At 48.8% G+C, this 21,494-nt stretch overlaps 1 protein-coding gene across 1 annotated transcript in view; it reads right to left on the bottom strand.

Moving 5' to 3' along the window:
- The window catches only part of Grk3 (G protein-coupled receptor kinase 3), a 108,003-nt gene that overhangs the window by 45,521 nt on the left and 40,988 nt on the right, over nucleotides 1-21,494 (bottom strand). The window contains exons 3-6 of the mRNA XM_032886630.1: nucleotides 14,942-15,015; nucleotides 9,524-9,625; nucleotides 7,482-7,556; nucleotides 2,601-2,662 (exon numbers count right to left, since the gene is read on the bottom strand). Coding sequence (XP_032742521.1) covers nucleotides 2,601-2,662; nucleotides 7,482-7,556; nucleotides 9,524-9,625; nucleotides 14,942-15,015 — 313 coding nt within the window. The remainder of the gene's footprint in view (nucleotides 1-2,600; nucleotides 2,663-7,481; nucleotides 7,557-9,523; nucleotides 9,626-14,941; nucleotides 15,016-21,494) is intronic.

Genomic DNA, 21,494 nt, shown 5'->3' with positions numbered 1-21,494 from the left:
GGCTCCCTGCTGCTTCTGGGGACCACAGAAGCTGAGAGCAGAGAGGCTGGGAGCCCAGCTGACAGTGACCCTGAGCATCAGAGTCAGTGCTGGAGTGGCAACAGGTGAGCCTGAGCCCCTACCATATCCAAGGTTTACCCTCTGACCTTCCAAGTGCCTTGAGCTCTGGCTGCCACAGGCCCCCAGTCCCGAGAGGTTTGCACTCTATACCCAGGTGACCCTAGAGCAGACTCTGCCACACAGCCAGGGGACATCTGTTGCCCCTGGAGGAGTCTGCCACAGCAAGTTAATGCTTAGCTGGAAAACAGTGCAGGCTATTCCACCCCCTGAGCTGGGCACAACTCACTCTAAGGCTTGTTGTAAATGTGTCAGATCCTGTCGAGCCCAGACTCTGAGGAGATGGGAGTCCCAAAGGTTGATGCTTCCACATGAACCAGTGCGTTCCTGGACCACGAGCCTCGTAGAGATGTTGGAAGGCTGGAAGGAGACCCTCTAAAAACCATTTTTAGGTTCAAGGGGAAAGTTGCTATATGCTCAAAAAGACCGCTGGGATTTGGGTCATTGGCATCGGAAGCCTTTTTATTCAGGGTCTGTTTAGCGATCCGTGTGTGTGTGTGTGTGTGTGTGTGTGTGTGTGTGTGTGTGTGCGCGCGTGCGTGCGTGCGTGCGTGCATGAGAGAGAGAGAGAGAGAGAGACAGAGAGAGAGAGAGAGAGAGAGAGAGAGAGAGAGAGAGAGAGAGAGAGTGTTAGCAACTTAAGCTTTCTCCTAGGTTGCTGGCACTTGGGACTTTATAAGATCCCCCTGGCCCCATTTAAAGAATCTTGGATTCTGTTTCTTTATGAGGAATCAGTCAGGGACTAGGTAAGATGCAACCTCTGGTCTTCCTCAACCTTCCCCATCCCACCCCGTCCTTCCTCCCCATTGGCCCCTTCCTTACTCCCCCCTCCTTTCTCTCTCCCTTCTCTAGCTCCAAGGACTGAATCCAGAGTTCCACACCTGTCAGGTAGACACTCCACCACCACGATGCACTACCCCAGCCCACATTCTGCATTTCTCCTGGACCTCTGTAGCGACAACACCACACCAACATCCTGCTCGTTAACAAATAAGTAAACATAGTGATGTCTGCGTTAAGAAAAAGCAAGGTGGACGTGTGTCCACTGAGCCCATTTGTCCTTTGTGTTGTTCAGAACAGAAGTGAAGTCTCTAGGGACCAAAGACCTTTGGTAACCAGAGCCCAGGGTCCTCTGAGGTCACAGGGTCAAGAGAGTAAACCTTGGATGTGGGAGGAGCTCGGGCTCACCTGTTGCCACTCCAGCATTGACTCTGATGCTGAGGACAAGAGGGTCACTGTGTCAGCTGGGCTCCCAGCCTCCCTGCTCTCAGCTTCTGTGGTCCCCAGAAGCAGCAGGGAGTCACAGCCCTCAGTGCACCACCCACCAACTCTGGTGACGTTCAAGACCTGTGCTTTCCAAACCCAAACTCCACACTTACAGCAAGCATGCATTGCCCCCCTCCCCTTGAGAATTCATTAACAGAAAACAAACTAAAGTGTTGAAATGAACGAATTGATTGTCAATTTGCTACCTAAAACTTGAACTGCTTCAAAATGTGTTTTCACACCCTAGTGTGTGTGCGTGCGTGCGTGCGTGCGTGCGTGCGTGTGTGCGTGTGTGTGTGTGTGTGTGTGTGTGTGTGTGTGTGTGTGTGTGTAAACGAGCGCGTACAAAGTAAGTCACACCCCTGGTATCCCACGACGAGGGATCACCAACTCTGGACGTAAAGACAGACCAGTCTCAAGGCACAGAACAAGCGGAACCCAGTCACACTAGACTAAGATGGACTCCAGATTTGAGAAATCTAGGCAGTGGGGCCAGCCCTGGGTAAGGCCAAAGCTCTGCTCTGAGCCTGCATTCCTCGCTGGCTTTACTGAGCCTCTTTCCAGAGCTTTCGGCTGGCCCCAGGCTCAGAGGCCAAGGATCACACAGATGAATGTCAGTCCCCAAGATACTGAGCGCATTCCAGGATAAATTATCTCTCCACTCTAGTAGAATCACAACGCACGCCGTCAAGGGAGACCACACACAGGGGACTCTACTCAGAGGCTCGGAGCCCTGCGAACCGACTGGGAGACACACGAGTAAACAGCTCAAGGGGCGCCGAACCAACTTCAGAGTATCGGATGACACACCACTTCTACAGCGTGGAAACCCATCGGGATGAATTCATTAAATGCGCAGACGATGCCCCTTGAGTACACAGTTTGTCCTTTCCCAGGCTTGCCCTGTCTTGGGAGACAGCCCTCAAGAGCCTAAGATGGGAATCAGATAAAAACACAGCCACCATACTGAGTCCGCAAAGGCTTCCCTTGTGATCCTTGTAAAATGGAAGTCCCCCCTCCCCAGGCCATTTCAATTTTAGAACAAGCTGAAGTAGAATGTAGGGGTCAAGGGCTACACATCCCAGAGATATAACATCAAGCATCAAGGAGGAAGTGTGGCAAAGGGCTGGCTGGGAGTCTGGCCAGGAAGGGTCTGCGGAGGGATAAAATAGCACACACCGGGGAAATGCATCGTGTGCACACACGGAGCTGCATACCTTTCCATAAACTTTTGGAAGATGTCGCCTCGAAGGCTTTCGCAGATTTCTTCTATGTACGGCTGCAAGGAATAGAGAAGAAAGGGCACCACGTAAATAGAAATGAGACGGAGAAAGGGTGCTTGCCAGTGGCCTGAGGTCAGCAATCGTGCTGCTCACGGGATGCTGTCCAGGGGATGCCCCAGGCTTGTCCCTCTCACTGTCCCCTCAGCGTGTTCAGTCTCACTCCAGGATTATCATCTCTGTCAGCTCCTACTGCACTGCACACAGCTCTTCACCAGCTGCTGCCTTACTGACCCGAGTTGTCTCCCTGAGGCACATAAAGGGTCCCAGCCCTTAGCTATGTGGCCCCCGGTCGCCATCTTGGAATTCTGACTAGTTTCTGAAAACAGGGTCACATGTTTTCATCTGGCACTGGGCCTTGTTGAGTGAGCTTCCCAGCACGCCTTGCTATGCGCTTCGTCCACATGGACTGAGTTTTAAGGACCCGAAGCCGAGAGACCCACAGTTAATCATCCTGATTGGCCGTGTTATTAATTAATTAACATTATACCTTTTAGACGCCGAGAAGTGGAAGGAAGCTATGGGGCAGAGCAGGTGTGGTCAGGGATTCTAATGAGTACCCAGGGAGATGCTGACACAGCCCCAGGTTCCTTGAGTGGGGATCCACTATTCTCTGCCTCAGCTCTGCTTCATCGCACTGAACAAACAGCCACAATTTCTGTTCCACACGCTCCAGTTGAGAACAAGAAGCTGGCGGATGGCCATGCTTCAGAGTTCACCAGAGTCCACTAGATCTTTTGGGAAAATATCTTGATCTGTTTGATGCGTTGGATGATGGGAAATTTAACCCTCTCAGTGTCTTCACTCAGAGCATATCAAAACAAGTACAGACGGTAGGAGAAAGGAGTACCCTGGTGGCAGGGAGCTCAGGTGGGACTCAGTAGAGAGGTCCCATGTTCTTCCAATAGACTTTCTCCACAGGGAACAGTGTGCTCACTCATGGTTCACATTTCTGTTCCATCAAACGCTCCATTCTTCCTAGTAATGGAGGAGCAGCCAAGCCTCTCTAGGACCCCTTGATCACCACCTGGCCACATTTTAACCAGTGCTGGTAGTTACTGATTGCCAACCTGAGAGGCTCCAGAATCACCATGGAAACAGATCTCCCGGCATGTCTGAGAGTGGCTGCTTGGGTCCCTCATGGTTTTCTGAAAATGGAGTTTTGCTACTACACCTTCTCCAGCATGATGGTTGTATCCCTGTGTACTGCAGACCCCAACAAACCCTTCTATCCTCAGGTGGCTTTCGTCAGGTACTTTATAGAACCAACACACTCACACACACACATGCACACACAGGCACACAGGCACTCACATGCACACACACTACTCATACATACACTCATACATGAACAAACACACACACATATACACTCACATACATACTCTCACATGCACACACACAAACATGCACATATGCACACACACGCTACACACTTGAACACACACAAACACACTCACACATCAACACACACTCTCACATGTACACACAAACACACACGCACATACACTCACACATGCACATGCAGACACACTCACAGATGCACGCACACAAACATACACCCTCACACATGCACACACATACACTCTCACATGCACATACACACTACTCACATACTCACACACACCTACAAACTCACTCTCACATACACACACACACAAACATACATTCACACAAACACACACTCACACAGGCACACATGCATGCATGCACTACACACACACTCACACATCCACCTCCAGCCAGGCCCCTCTCTCACCTCCAAATCTGTTTATGCAATTATTTCTCTCTAAAGCAGATTGGCAAACAAGAAATAGCAATTCCTTACTTTTCACTGACTTTGACACATGGTGTCGCACTGCAAACTTTGTTGCTTCACAAGACAACGGCCCACCCTCTGTCCACCTAGGCATGCATCTAGTTTGCACCAGGCTGGGAGGATGCAAGCTGCACTGAGCCACACTAACAGCTCCACCCTGCTGAAGGTGAACAGCTCAGAGGTGGGTGTGCCCTGGGACCACCCTGATAACCACCGTAGTCTCTGTCACTCTTGCCTGCAGTGATCTTGTTTCATTGTTACTGGGGCGAAATTTGAATGGAGAAGCAGGTACCAAGGATGGGATGTGGTTTGCCCATGGCAGGGTCTCAGGTTGGAAGCCTGGTCCCCAGCATGGTTATGCTAAATTAAAGGGACCTCCCAGAGGCAGGAGGTGGAAAGGGCACCGAGGTGCTCAGAAGGGATGAGTGCTATTCTCCCCAGACTCTGTCAGTTCTCAGGAGAGGGTAACTATGAGAGAATAGTCCCTCCCTGTGTCTCTGGCTTTACACCACATCCACTAGAAATGCAGCCTAGAAACTATCAACAGAGGCTAGCTGGACGGCTGGGGCCTCCACTCCTGATATTGGACACAGTATCCCAAATGGCTAATATAAATAAATAAATAACAAAGAGTTAGATAAACAAAGAGTTGAATAAAACTCTACTGCAAGTAGTCACTGTTGGTTCTTGAAGATAAGTCTTAATGCTGTATTTCATCTCCCTACTGAGAACCTCCAGTGACATGCCGCGTGATCTACGGTAGAGTTCTGCAACGCCAGGCGTGACTGGCGACAGGCTGTCTGTGTGAATCAGTTGAAAACCAAAGCACTCACACTCTAAATATGGAGACAGCAGTACAGACATCAGCACCATGCTGTTTTACTATAAGGTATCCTGTTAGCATTTTGTCTAGGCTCCACCACACAGTTACCTGGAAACTGCCAGGTATGCCTGACTCACTGTGAAAGGGGCTGCTTGCCCCTCCTTTCTCTCTTGCTCTCTTGTTCTGTCCCCTTGCTCCTGCTCCCTCTCTCCCCCCATTCCTCTCCTCCCTCTCCACATGGCTGGCCTCTACTCCTCTTCTGCTCTTCTACTCCTCTCCTCTCCTCTCCTGCCCTCCCCTCCCATCCCCTGCCTTCCCCCTCTCCTCTCCTCTCCTCCCCTCTCCTCCCCTCCCCCTCCCTCCTCTCCTCTCCTCTCCTCTCCCCCCTCCCCTCCCCTCCCTCTCCTCCCTCCCTTCCCAGTCTCTCTCTCTGACTTTCTCTGTCTCTATCCCCCCACTCCCACCCTCTGCCTTTCTCTGTCTCTATTCACTCGACTCCCTTCCCCATGACCTGAATAAACTCTATTCTATACTATACCATCTGTGTGGCTGGTCCTTCAGGGGTAAGGGATGCCTCTGCACGGGCCCTCAAAGGTACCCCCTTCTCCCACAGCTGACTACATATCCACCAAATATATTCCTTCTCTCCTCTCCTTGTTTTTATAGAACACAACATATCTGATCTCAGCTTTCATCTGAGGAGCAGCGTGAAGGGCAGGCCCCTTGCAAAGCACCCTGTGTGTGCCCACCCCACCAAATCTCCAAGCAAATTGGGTTTGGAAGCTGCAGGGGAGGGCAGCAGGCCCAGAACTGAAACATAGACTCTTCCTGTAACTGGCCAGGTAGGGATGAGGACAATCAAAATAGATACTATGTTCCTCCGCTCAGCTACCAGACTAGGAGGTAACAAGCAAGCAGAGAACTAGAATTTCCCCAGGAGTCTCAGGGTTTGAGGAGGAGAAGGCTGAAGCACTGAGAGGCACAGTGCCAGCTGGAAGAGACGACATGATTCTAAGAACTCATCAGAACACAATGTGATGGACATGGCCACACTGTCACCAGGACTGTCCAGCTATGCCTATAGCCTGACCCTTATCCTCACGTCAGGACCCAGATGATGGACATAGGGTGGAATGGATCTCTTCCTTTTTCCCAGTGTGGTCTTGCTTTGAAATTCTCTTCCTCTGTGTTTTACTATTAACTTGGCTCGTGTATATGTCATACTAATGCCTGGTAGACCAGTTCAGCTTGCCAAGGTTATCCTAGGGACACGGGCTCTGATCCTAACTCTGGGAGCATTCTGGAGTGTGCAGACAGGTCCACCTAACACTCCAAGAGAACGGCAATGCCGATGAGCCACTAGGCGGGTGCTCAGGACCTGAGGATCATCAACTTTGCTTTGCAGAGGTTTGCCCTGTTCTAAGACACCAAGTCCAAAACCAGCACGGCACAGTCACATGCACCTGCAATGGCCATGGGAGATGGAGGATCCAGGGGCTAGCCTGTGCTTTACCAGTGTATCTCACTGTAAATAAGCTGGTAATCTGATAAGGAATGAATCCAGTCACCGCACTGTTGAAAATCGATTAATGAGATTCCTGTGTCTTATACTTTGCAGAAACAGGAGCACATGCTACCTATCTGAGACTCTGACTTGCCTCACTCCTGTGGCCACCTCTACAGAAAACCTGGGCTGGAAAAGGCTCTCAGGGGAGAAGGCCAGTCAAACACATAGGCCCGTCATGGGAGGCCAACTTTCTGAGTCTCGGTTTAAACCTTTGTAATGTTCAGGATAGAAACAGTCCAAGGGCATGGAACCCCAGAGTGCTTGGAGAATCACCTCTAACTCTGGAACATAAATCCCACTTAATCCACAGGATAATCACTGCAAGCCACATCACCCCCACTTATCACAGACACCGAATGCCAAGCGGGAGGAAGGCTTAGCTCTGTCTTAGCTCAACGGATTTCCAGTTACAAGACGGCCGCAGCCAGCAGCCCCTTTGCAGGAACATCTTTAGTGCCTGTCTGTGCGTGCAGCAGGTTGCAGCGAGAGGACCTGCGTGCTCCAAGCGGACAGCCATGCGTGTCAGTGTGTTTGACGAGCTGAGGAAATGTTACCAGGTCTGCTAGGGAGGCGGGTTGGGACATTTGTTTTGAAGTAATCTTATCTTACCTGAAAAAGGGTAGGCGTCACCTGCTTCTTGGAGAGATGGCTCTGGACATGTTCTACAGCTTGCTTTGAGAATTGCTTTAAGGAGAAAAAGGAAAAAAAAAAGGAAGGAAGGAAGAAAAAGAGAGAGAAAAGAAGGAAGAAAGAAAGAGAGCATTTTTTAATAAGGAGGTGACATGTCTGTAGATCACGCGTTACAACAGATGGTTTGACACAGTGATCCCCTAAGAGTGACCCGTGGGCTCTCTGAAGACAATCCAAGCACATACTGTCCTTCCTTAGGGTGCCCAGAATAGACCCTTCAGCAGGTCAAGGTTCCCATGGCAACAGAGCATCAGGAGGCCTACCACCGCCTGACTATGTACATAACCATTTCCTTCCTTAATGACAGTTCTACAGATGTAAGCTATCTGCTGTGTCAGAGAACACAGATGCAGGGTCGTGCACCTAGGAATTTAACACAAGGATTACAAGACGGGCCACAGGGACAGATGGCTCTGGGGCCCGGAGGTCTCACTGAGCCCCAGCAGAGGGCAAACAGAACAGAACTTCCGTCGGTGTGGGTTGCCAACTACGTCTTCCGGAAACCTTTCAACGTGATCTCCTTTATTCGAATTGTTTCTCGGGTGATTAACGGGATGCCTGTTTCTTATAGTTCACAGAAACACGAACACATGCTGCTTATCTGAGACTCCGACTGTCCTCACTCCCACAGCTACCTCTACAGACAACCTGGGCTGGAAAAGGCTCTTGGGGGAGAAGCTAGTCAGCCTAGACAGCAGCAAACACATAGGCCTGTCATGGAGGGATCAGCTCTCCAAGTCTCGGTTTAAATCTTTGTAGTGTTCAGGATAGAAGCGGTTGAGCAGTATGTGACCCTGGAGTGCTCAGAGCATTGCCTCTAACTCTGGAGCATACACCTCACTCAATCGGGGGGGGGGAATAGAGGGTGGGAATAAACTCCACAAGCCATTTGAACAAAACCCATGACTCTGCTGAAGTGCCCCTCAGAGCTGAGCTGAGGAAAGCCAAGTTCACGCAGGCTCCACCAACTACACGCATCCTGCAGGGCTCAGCCCACGCCCAGCCAACGCACCCAGGTACAAAGCAGTGAGCACGTATCAGGCTCCAATTCCCTCTACATAGCACAGCAAAGAAGCAGCAGAAGCTTTGAGAGAGGCCAGCGTGTGCCCCAGCCATTCACACATCGCTACAAACTGTAACCACATCCTAAGTGCTAAGGCATGGCTGGGCCATCCAGACAGCTGCCCTGACACGGTGCCATGTCATCCCTTTGTGTTGTCACAGACGGGAGCCTCTGGCCACACGGGGCTCCAGGGTACCTGAGACACAGTTCATGGGAAGCCCAGAAGTGACTCCATCTAATTGTAATTGCTTTAGGTAAACTCAAGTAGCCACATGTGGTTAGTGGCCATGGCCTCAGACAGAGTAGGTAAAGACCGTGTGTTCTTTGAAAAACAGCCTGAGTTGCAACCACATTGCAATGTCTACCTTGCTATATAATCCATTCGCTCCTGTGTCACCTCCTAGGACCTAGTTTATCCCAATTAGATTGTTTTGTCCAACTCCTAAGGGAGACAATGACTTCTCTGACCATGAATAAAATTAGCATGGTATTAGTAATCCTGATCAATCCCAATCACTGAAGATCTATATTAATATAACTCTGGTTTGCCCAACAGTCAAAGTATAGCTAAATCTAATCCAATGAGGCAAGCCCTAGGGAGATGGCTCAGTGCTGTTTGCCTAGCAAGCATGAGCCCCTAAATGATACAGCAACACTAACCATCATCATCATCATCATCATCATCATTACCACCATCACCACCATCATCACCACCACCACCACCATCATCATCATCATCACCGTTACCATCACCACCACCATCACCATCACCATCACCATCATCACCATCACCAGCATCAGTGAGTCAGTGTTAGTGTTTAGGAAATTGTCAAAGATCAGCAGAGACCCTGTCAATGCCGCACGTGGTGCCATCTGGGGCTCAGGATGGGACACTCACGTGCGTGCTGGACAGAAGCTCCCTCATGATGTAGGCGTCGTACATCTGCCGACTCCGGTGCAGCCGGTCTTCTTCGTTGTCCAGTTTCTCGTATTCCTTTATCTAGATTTCCGGAGGTTGTCAACATTAGCTCACGGCTTCCTAGAAACCGGCTTTATTTAGAACTACAGCTGACCCGGGCGGGAACCCTTCCCCAGGAGATAAAAACAAATTACGGAGGCAGCGATTCCCCTAAAAATGACCACGTTGCATGAGGAGATAACGAGGCTGCCCACGCATTAGACCCAGCTAGAAACACAAACAGGTTTCCCTGAGCATTTTAATGTGGAAACAAAGTCTACCGTGACCACAATTATCCCACACAGCATAGATAGAAGCCAGGGGCCACTTGAGAGCTGTCTGCCTGGGCTGGCAGAAACAGGGACTTGATCCCCACGGGGTGGCTTTGAACTTACAGGCCGGTGTTTGCACACTGGAATCAAAACCAGTCAATCCTAGGGAGATTCCTCAACCAGGTGAGGTCACAGTTTGGGGGAGGGGGAAGAGGGTGTCACCACGGAGGCCCCTGTGACTACTAGATGGTTCCCACGCTGAGACGTTACGAGGATCCAGTCCACAGTGTAGCATGGTGGGTGGCAGTCACACCAGAGGGCCATCTGGGGCTAGGAATGGGGTCTTCTTGGGACAAACCACACTGTGGAACCATCCCAATAGGATCAGACGGCCTCAGCAAGGCTGACATAACCAAGCACCCTGCTTCGGTCTCTAAAAACTAACTGCAGAGCAGCCGCTGGGACGCCACCATGGCAAGGCACACAGTGTCAGGCACAGTGCACCCAAGCCCTAGGAGAGGATGGGGCGGGGCTTAGCTGACTTTTGCTTGGTTGACTCCCCGGGTTGCATTTTGGTCTTGGAACAGTCGAGGGTTAACGCCAGAAGACCTGAATACTAGAACAAATGCCAAGCCAACCGGAGGCCAAAGCGGGTCCCTGATAAACAAACAACCTGGAGGGGTAGCGCAGCCTCCCAGAGCTAATGTCCTGAACACAACTGAAAAGGGATGCATTCAGGACACCCAGGAGACACGGTGCTTCTGGCGAGTCAGATGCTCGCTCCTGGAAGTTTCCACGATTTGTCTCCCGCAGCCACACGGACAATCCCGGCTTTATGAACACACGAAGCACAGCACCCTGTCCGTGCTCTGGGACCTGGGTCCGATTAACCCCACATGAGCATCAGACAGCGCAGAGAGAGCAAGGGGGCCGGTGGGCGGCTGAAACCCACACCTCACTTTCTTTCAGAAGGCTCATCATCATCCATGACGAGGCTTCCCAAAGGACCTCCTGACTGCAGCTCACATTTAATAATGGTAGGAGGGTTGGGCTGGCACTCAGGCAATGAGCCTCCATGCTGAAAGACGGTGGTGACAGCATACGGCCATTAGTCAGTCATTCTCTGATTGGCCACACACATGGCTGCACATGTCACTGCCCAGGCCACCTCTGTGTCCCAGGCCCACCTCTCTGGAATCTGAGCCCAGTGTCTCCAGGGTTTTGCTTCCATTCCCCCTCAGTCTCCCATTGGCTTCCAGAGCCCTGGACACACTGTAAGGCTATCATTAGCCATACAGACCTTAGGGTAGCTACCAGGCCTGTAGATCCCAACAACTGCGCATTTGCCCTTTCCCGCTGGGTATCTACAAAGCAGCCCTACTTGGGGTTCAACTAAAGGAGCCCCATCTCTACTTGCAGTGGATCACAACCACCTCGTCCCACTGGATTTCTTCGTCAGAAACCCCGAGTTGAAAGGAAGGTTGTCATTCACTTCCCCCTCGGCCAAATGCTGCACTCTCCAGTCTAGCCCATCAGATCATCAGACCTGTGCTTCATCCGACATCCGTCACAACCCCCGGACAACTTGCTTAGAGCAGAATGGTCCTCCTGAGACCATGACCGTCAGTTCAAGGATGCATGACGACAGATGCACCGAAGAGCAAGCTAACAGACACGGATAATGGAGAAGTTGACAAAATCTCGTGCTGGAATTTCCAGCCCCAATTAGCCCATATTAAAACACACACACACACACACACACACACACACACACACACAATCCAGTTGTTATAACTATGAGCCGTATGCCTAGATTGGGTAGATATAATAGTGTACTAACCTAATCATCAGCTATAAGACCCCTTGTCACTTGCAGCTTCTCCCAGCTATGATGTTGGAAGAAACCTCTCTCCCCCTGCCCTCACTCTCAAACCTCCAGTCCCACCTTTCCCTTCTACTGCCCAATCACAAGCTCTAGCCTTTATTGATCAGTTATAATGGGGAGAAGGTTCACACGAGATCACCAGAGTACAGGAAGGACTGACCCTCAGGGGCAAGCCCTCTTGAGGAAGCAGAATTAACCTCAGAATACAACAGCATCAGGACAACTCAGGACAAATATCCACATAGATAATTCTGTCAAACACGCTGGGCACCTGATGACGCATGGGCATCTGGGCATAGCCAGCCTCGGTGGCCCTGAATAAGAGTCACTGATGGTATACCACAGGGTGGGGGAGAGCCAAGGTCTGCTGGCACTAAACTATTTGCGCTCTTTGTGAGAGTTAGGGGCTCATTGGTCAATCGTCAATCACACTGTTCTCTACATGTTTATGCTGTTCACCTGTTGAGATCCATGATCTCCAATCCAACAAGACCAGAGCCAGGCAAGGACCATACATCAGTGACTACAGTGAGGAAGAGAGAACACCTGTGTGGGGGGTAGCAACATAAAAAAAAAAAAAAAAAAAAAAAAACAACCTTGCTATTTCGTTTTTACCTTCGACTTGCTTACAGCCTGGAGTTACAGCCTGGGATTGTGACTGGGAGGTAGCCAGATTACTTTAGGGGATTGAAGTAGAATGATATTGCTCAGTGGTTGTCCCTGTAAAGCTTGTTGAATAGATAGAATACTGCAGTCTCAATTCCTTGGGTTAAGAAGAAAACTGCAACAAACATTTACAAACAGCTGCTGATAAAAGTTTTGCTGTGAGAGGCCCTGCCCACGCTTTTGTCTGGAGGAATGCGGATTTGGGAACTTGGGGTGAGGAATGCTTTAAGCACTGCTTAATGGACCATAGTTGTAGAAGACAGGAGTACTGAGGGATTTTCTACAGTAGGTGGCCTGTGGGCCTGTCTAGGGACCATTGTCTTGACTGTCCATTGATGTAAGAAGCCTCAGCCCATTCTTGGGAAACACTGCTCCCTGGATGGGGGAGGAGGGTCCTGAATAGTTAGAGGAGAAAGTTAGCCTAGAGCAAGCTAGCAAGGGATAGCCTTGGGGTCTTGCTGCTCTTGATTGTGATGTGGCCAGCTTTGAGCTTCTGCCTGGGCTTCAATGACAGAGTGTAACTGGGATTTTAAGCAGAATAATCCCTCCCTCCCCACCATGTTTTGTCTGGGCATTTTATCGCAGCAGCAGAAATGAAAACCCAAACAGTAACTATCCAAAACAAAAAAATCGACTAGGAATTTCATAAGGGAAAATATAAGATATGAAATAAACCATTCAGTGGATAGGGGGGAGAGCAGGCTTTGGAAGCTGAGACAAAGGGTCTGTGGATTCAAACACAGACCAAAGATATTATCCAGTTTCTAGAAGAGAAAAAAAAGTGAAAAAGAAAAACTGAACACAGTTTTGGGGCCAGCACGATAATATCCATCGATCATGAAAATAGGACTGGAATCTGGGAAGAGAGGAAGAGGTACTCTAAAAAAATAAACTCCCTCGTTGCTTCTGATTTGGCTGAGGATATAAATGCACAGGCTGGAGACTTTCAGCAAACGCTGCAAAAGTGATTATGATATCTACAGTCCCTGGGAAGCGGACGTCGCCAGCACGGGGATGAACAGCAGGCTCGTGTTCCTATGAAGAAGCACTGTAAAGACATAAGCCTGAGAGAACCACAAGCAGCTATGGCTGTGGCCATGGCACAGGGAGAAAGGAGCCAAAGGAAGGTCTGGGACGGCAGGCAGCTCACTTCATACAGTGACATCCTAGCAATATGTCTGTGAGATCGGCCACAGAGCTTCAACGTACGAGAAAAGACAACAGAAATCAGGAATGTATTCCACCATCCTGAGTGGGAGACTTTAACAATTCTCTCAGGTCTGGTGACAAAGACCTGAGGTAAACTGAGTCAGGATGAAGGGAATCCAACCCATGGCAGAGGTTTACAGATAAGCACACCCAATCAGAATCTGCCATTGTGTCTGTGGTTTAATTCCCCTGTCTTTTTCTTTCCTCCATGTTCACACTGCCCTCAATTTCAGTTCCTCCTGTGTCTTGCTCCTCCCCACCATGGTAGCTGTGTGGCCTCCTGTGCACTCCCGAACCCACCAAGAGGCCAGTCTTCTCAGCCGAGCTCTTGTTTAAATGTCACCTTGCTGCGATGACCTTGAACACATCCACATCGAGTAGCCAGCAACCTACAATGCCTGTTCTGAGCTTCCCCGAGCAGTTGTGCATTCACACTGGACAGGTCACTCCCACCAGGGTCTCCCTAGCTTACTCTTCCAGCTCCCAGGATGTCGGCATCCTCTAACCCAATAAGGCTTAGTTAGATTTTGATGGGCCTTCCAGAAACATCTACACTAACTCTCTGGGCCCCTCCAACCACAAACTTCACCCAATGTCTTAGGGAAAGCACATGTATGTTTGGGAAACCCAGCCCCACAATGTCCTGACTCTAGTCCTCCAAGATGGCCAGCAAGCCCCAAGTTAGCTTCTCTTTCAAACCCAGCAGCCCTCAGCCTCGGCTCTCATGGAAGCAGCAACCAAGATCTATAGATAGCCAAGAGCCAGGTGCTGCCTGTGACCCCCGAAGAACCCTGAAGCCTCTGGAGTCAGCTACATTCTTCCTCTAACTTGCTCCAAAGCCTCCAGGGCAGCAGTTCTCATCTTCCTGATGCTGGGACCCCATAATACAGCCCCTTGTGTTGTGATGACCCCAACCATGAAATCACTTCCTTGCTACTTTATAACTGTAATTTTGCAACTGTTGCAAATCATAATGTAAGTATCTGGTTGCTACTTCTTAACTGTAATTTTGCTACTGTTGCAAATCATGATATAAATATCTGGTGTGCAGGATATCAGACACCTGACCCCTGTGAAAGGGTTCTTCAGCCCCCAAAGAGGCTGCCACCCACAGGTTGAGAACTGTCCATTGCTGCTTTAAAGCCAGAGCTATGTGTGCATCAGGCCTGGCTTGTGGGCATGGCCACCACTGCTGAGACATCTGCACCGTAAGGATTTTAATGAATTTCTCAATTACATAAGGTGCTTACGATCCTTAAGATTTTTTTCCCAATGCTCATCTGAACACATTTTGGAAGGGAATTTCGCAGGAGGGCCGAGTCTTACCTCTTCATAAAATTTCACCTGAGGCACCACTTCACCGATTTCATTCAAGCAGAAGTCTTTAAATAGCAGGAAGCCTAAAAGGGGGATGGGGGGAGAAGAGGAAAAACTTCAGTCTGGGAAATGAAGAAATTATATCCTGCAGGGCTTCCCTGAAGTAATGTGCTCATAGCTCAGCATCTTGAATTGGACAGGGACCCCAGGTGACTGTGCCACACTTGTTGTGTTTTATAGAAAAGAAAGTGCCAAGGTAGAGGAGAGGTATGGTGAGGTGGGAGGGGGTGGCTTGGTGGGCCCATGCTGAGGCAACCCTTCCCCCTGAGGTACCAGCCCATATGATGGGTTTAGTATAGAATAGAGTTTATTTAGGGCATGGGGAGGGGAGCTGAGGAGGGAGTAGGGACAGAGAGAGAGAGAGAGAGAGAGAGAGAGAGAGAGAGAGAGAGACAGAGACAGAGACAGAGACAGAGACAGAGACAGAGACAGACAGACAGAGAGACAGAGAGCGGGGAGGGGGGAAGGGAGTGGAGAGGAGGGGAGAGGAGAGGGGAGGAGAGGCCAGAGGCAAGGAACATGTGAAGAGAAGGAGAAAGGGGCCAGGGAGGGAAGAGAACAAGGAGTATTGGCAGTTCATCTCTGCTTATGGCCCCTCCCATTATGTAAATGAGCATTATCCTGAGGTCCCAGGTCACCATATGGAGTAAGCAGTCCAAGAGGGCAGAGATGCAGAGCAGAGCGGGTTCCTGTGGAGACAGGGCTGGCCGCCTGGAGCTGGCCCAGCTTACCTGGTTCTTCTCTCCACCTTCTCTCCTACCTCCCATTCCAGCAAACTCACAAGCTCCCCATTCTCAAAGGGTTCTTGGCTCAGGACACCAGAACCATTTGAAGCAAACCATACCTTATGCCTGGAGCACCCCACCCCCAACCCCCACACAAACAGTTCCCTCTAACGTGTCCCCAGGATCTGCCTGTGCTCTGAGGTCTGCCCTGGAAGAGACAGAATCCCATGGTAGAATCCATATGGGGGAGGGAGGTGTCCCTGTCCATACATGATTGCTCAAAGGTGAGTGTGCAGGTGTGTGCACATGTCTGCATGTGCAGGCCAGGTGTCAATTCCAGGGGTCTCCTGTTGAGCCCTGGAATCTGTCTGCCTCAGTGGTGCTGGAGTTAGAGGTGAGCACAGACCATAGGCTCACCTCACTTCATTGCACTGAGCACCTCCCCCAGCCCAGGAGAGGGCAGCCTTTTCCACCGCTTCCCCAACAGGCCTCCAGGGAGACACCTGCCACTCTAGTAAATTTTCTGTGTCTAAAGTTCCCTGTCCTTCACAAACACAGCACCTAGCAGAAGCCTCACAGCCAAGCCTGGGCTAGCCAATTGCATTAAGGGTAGAGGCAGAGGAGTCAGAATACAGAAAGTTGGGGACCAGGGAGACGTGCCTGCCTGCCTAGCCAGAATAGGGTGTTAGATCCCTTAGAGCTGGACTTAGAGGTGGGTGTGTGCTGTCAGGTATGAGTTCTGGGATCTGAACACCCTGGTCTCTCAGAAGAGTAGCAAGCACTCTTGACCATGGAGCCACCTTTCCAGCTCCCAAATGACACTCTTTTAAGTTAATTTTTGAAACAGAAACACCCCAGTAAAACAGTGGGTAGGCTGACTGGGTGTGGAGGTTGAACACTTTGAGTGCAGGCACATAGAAGGGCCCTGATGCAGCTGCGATTCTCTGAGGTATTCTGAGACTCCCCCTTCCAACCACTAGAGAGCCAGGTTACAAAAACTGTGCTCAGTGAGGGTCTCCTTCATTGCTGGGGAGGGGAGGTAATGCCGTAGTTCCTCCTGCTTCTGAATCCATGGGCACAGAAGAGAGTCTGCTGCTTAGTGACTGAAGGCCAAGGGCCCTTGGATGGAGACTCACTAGGGGTATGAGGATGTGTGTGTCATACAGGAGGAGGGGCCTAAGCACTCAGCTCCACTGAGCACCAAAGACTTTTGTCCATGGGAACTGCAGAATGAATGGCTCAGGGTCCAGACCCTTCAGGAATGACGGTGTTTCCCCCACAAGCAAAGACTTCAGTGGAGGAGCTTAGGGAAGCAGACGGTTGGGGTTGGGGGATAGAAGGCAGCTTTGACTGTTAGCCAGGACCAAGTAGCCAAGCTCAGAACTAATCAGGTGTCGTAGACTTCCTCCATGTTTTAGGCATGAGTCTGTGCAGACACTAAGCAAAGGTCTCTGATTTCTTCCCTCTTTTATCTTCTCACCAGATGGACCAACTTCCCCTTCGTGTGTGAGCGCTGTTAACTGTGTAGCTTGTGGGATAGAGGGGAGAGGAGGGGAGAATGGTAACCATTTTCCCAGGCCCTTGCACCCTCATGGAAAAAGTTACTGCGTTTTCAGTTGTACACGGTGCCTGGACATGAGAAGAGAGACACCCAAGGCAGGTGCAACAGTTGACACCACCTGAGGCAGAGGACTGACGGTAAACTGCATAAGGTAGCAGAGAAAGACTGTACCAAGGTGGCCCTTCCTATGACTGTGTGTGTGTGTGTGTGTGTTTGTATGTATGTGTGTATGTGTTTATCTGTGTCTGTGTGTCTGTGTATATATGTATGTTTATGTTTGTATGTCTGTATGTATCTATGTGTCTACGTGTGTCTGTGTTTATGTGAATGTGTGTGTATGTATGTTTGTCTGTGTATGTGTGTCTGCATGTTTATGTGTGTCTGTGTGTATATGTGTGTGTTTGTGTGTATATATGTATGTATGTATCTACAAGTCTGTATATATGTGTATGTATGTATATTTGTGTCTGTGTCTGTTTGTGTGTCTGTGTGTGTCTGTGTGTATGTGTATGTGTGTGTCTGTGTCTTTGTGTGTCTTTGTGTGTCTATGTGTATATGTGTGTCTCTGTGTGTGCCTGTGTATATATGTGTGATGTGTTTGTGTGTGTGTGTGTGTGTGTGTGTGTGTGTACACAGAGCTCTAACTGACATCCAAAATCGTAGATAATTCACAGAGCAGTCCTGTGCACTTGCACAGTGAAAACTCCTATAAACGCACGGAAAGCTGAAGGCTCACCTGGAGAGAGGATGGTAATGGAGACAGACAACGGGGGACACAGAGGCTCAGGTGTGAGCCGTGAGCATGTTAGTGGTGACTTAGTTCCCTGGTGGGTGTGGAGTGTGGAGCACCTCATCCGTGAGTTCCCCAGCACTGTACCATGGCCAGCTCAGAAAGGAACGCTGCTCTTAGATGCACAGACTCATTCACAGTGTCTGAGGGGCATGGTGTACCTGATTCACCAAAGGACACACAAGCACAAGATAAAAACAGAACAAAACTACAAGAGAACATGAAGAGAGTGGCAAAAACCGCGAGTACCCGGCTTCTAGGATGAGGATCCTTCACCTGTCCTCGGGGATAAAGACGCTTAAAATGACAGAAAACAAAATTATATTTTTACAAAAGGCAATATGGATCCAAGTGGTACCCACCTACAATCCAACACCCAAGAGGCTGTAGTAGGAGGACTGTTAAATTGCTAGACCAAAATCCTGGGCTACATAGCAGATTTCAGGCTAGCCTGGACTACACTGTGAGACTATGCCTGAAATAAAACAAACACCAACGCGACGGGTGACAGAGGTAAAGTAAAAAGTAATTTAAGGTTATGTAACTTACAGAAGGAGCTATTGTATTGTGCTGGAGAAATAACCAAACCCCCGCCTTTAACAATTAAAAAATTTAATGTAGGAATAAGTGATGTCGTCGTGGGTTTCTAATGTGAATTGCTTTTCATAATTAGCGATTACCTAACCACTTGAGATTGTTGAGTTTGGCATTAAAGAAAAAACAAACTTTGAGTACATTGTATCCTTGGGCTAACACACAAGAAAAAAAAGGTAAATGCTAATACAATTTACCGGGAGTGCATTTTAGATCCACTGCAATTAACCTGATGTGGAGAGGTAAGGAGGAGCCGCCGTACAGGCAGCCAAGATGGCATGCTCCAAGAGTTCTCTAAAACTCCTTCGGATGGCTGTTTCCCTGCTCCACACCAGCGTCTTCTTCTTCTTCAGGAGTGACTGAGCAAACATTCCCCCCTCACACTCTGCCCTGTGATCTTGTCAAGTGGCTCAAAATGAATTTCTCTATGCCAGTATCATGAACGGACCACGTGAATTACCCTGAAACACGGCATGACTATTGAGCCTGCTTCAATTAGGTGGACGAGCTCACAAAAACCAATATCGTGTGCTTCTAGCATTTGTATATAGTTCCTCGAGTTTAAAAAGAAAGAAAAAAAGGGTTTGGGCAGGTGAGATGTCTCAGTGGGTAAAGGAACTTGCCACCCAGCTGACCACCTGAGTTTGATCACCAGGACCCATGTAGGAGAAGGAAAAACATGACTCCCATAAGTTGTCCTCTGACCTCTACAGATGCACTTTCACAAACACACACACACACACACAATCAGACACATACACAAACACACACATACATATACAGACAAATATACACACACATAATACACATACACACATACAAACACACACACAAACACACACATATATATACAGACAAATATACACACACATACGTACACATACACACATACAAACACACATACAAACACACACACAAACACACACATCCACAAACATACACATACATACATACATATACACAAACACATATACAAATACATATATACACACATATGTATATATACACAAACACACATACATACACAAACACACACTATCAAACACATATACAAACACACATACAAACACATAAAAATGCACACACACACAAACACACACATACATACACATACACACATACAAACACACACACAAACATACACATCCACAACCATACACATACATACATACATATACACAAACACATATACAAATACATATATACACACATATGTATATATAGACAAACACACATACATACACAAACACACACTATCAAACACATATACAAACACACATACAAACACATAAAAATGCACACACACACAAACACACACATACATACACATACACACATACAAACACACACACAAACATACACATCCACAACCATACACATACATACATACATATACACAAACACATATACAAATACATACATACACACGTATGTACATATACACAAACACACATACATACACAAACACACACACTATCAAACACATATACAAACACACATACAAACACATAAAAATGCACACACACACACAAACACACACATGCATACACATACACACATACAAACACACACACAAACATACACATCCACAACCATACACATACATACATACATACATATGCACAAACACATATACAAATACATACATACACACATACGTACATATACACAAACACACATACATACACAAACACATATAAATGCACACACACACACTCACACACTCACACACACACACACACACACACACACAATGCAACTTTTTTTTTCTTTTTTTCAGAGCTGGGGACCGAACCCAGGGCCTTGCGGTTGCTAGGCAACAATGCAACTTTTAAAAGAAAAGATTCTTGGAGCAATTTCCAGAGGCTTTCAGCTCTCAGATTCCATTTTTTTTCTAAACACATCAAACTTAATTGAACAATCCCATTACAGGATGGGTGGTCAGACATCAGCATAGCCAAGAGCCATGGTGTAAAGACCAGAGGACAAGGAAACAGAAGCAAGCCTGAGACTGGGAGACACCTCCAGCTTGGAGCACCCAGACAGGAGACGCCAGGAACTAGACAGCCCCGGAATAAAAATAAAATAATCCAAAGGGCAGACAGTGAGCACCCGCCATCATCACGCTGTATAGAATGACAAAATGGCCCCAGTAGGGAAACCATTTGTACTGAATTTTCTTACAAAGCTTCAAAGGTTAGCCGAGGAGCTTCAGATGGAGCAAGAGCTAGAACTGAGCCACGATAAAGTAAAACGCCTTCCCTGTGGCATGATAAAGTAACTGAAGAGGTTTACTTCAGCCTTCTGCACGCACACAGCACACGGAAGCACACGCAGCAATGCCGTTCATACCGGTGGGCGCGACATTAGGGACAAGTCTAACAGATACGTGTATGTCGCCTAGGCTGAACGTTACGAGACACCAATGACTAAGATCAAGAGGGCACACCTCCGTGAAGAGCCACGCCACGTTCCAGGGCAGCATTGATTAAACCTGCCTTCCAATTAGTGCGATCCCGGCACCAGGTCCAGCGGGAAATGTTGTAGGAAGTCAGTCTAGGAACTCTCACATTTATGGCAAAGAGTGCAGACAACAACAGCAGGGGCTGGCCCCCTCATTAAACTTTTTAAGTTAGTACATAATGGTGCACAGTGGTCGGGGTTTTGGCATTCAGACTTAAACCTTCCCACAAAGAAGTCCCAGGAAGGGCCCTGCTGTTTTAGAGTCAGGAGAAAAGTGTTCAACTCTGGGTGGCCAGGCTACACTGGTTGGAATCCAGGCCCTGACAGTTCCCAGGAAACCCAGCAGGCTCTTAGGGGAGTTAATGGGAT

Source organism: Rattus rattus, chromosome 16 (genome assembly GCF_011064425.1).
Source record: "Rattus rattus isolate New Zealand chromosome 16, Rrattus_CSIRO_v1, whole genome shotgun sequence".
NCBI lineage: Eukaryota > Metazoa > Chordata > Mammalia > Rodentia > Muridae > Rattus > Rattus rattus.
The sequence above is the reverse complement of the archived record's forward strand: the minus strand, read 5'-3'. Positions and strand labels throughout refer to the sequence as shown.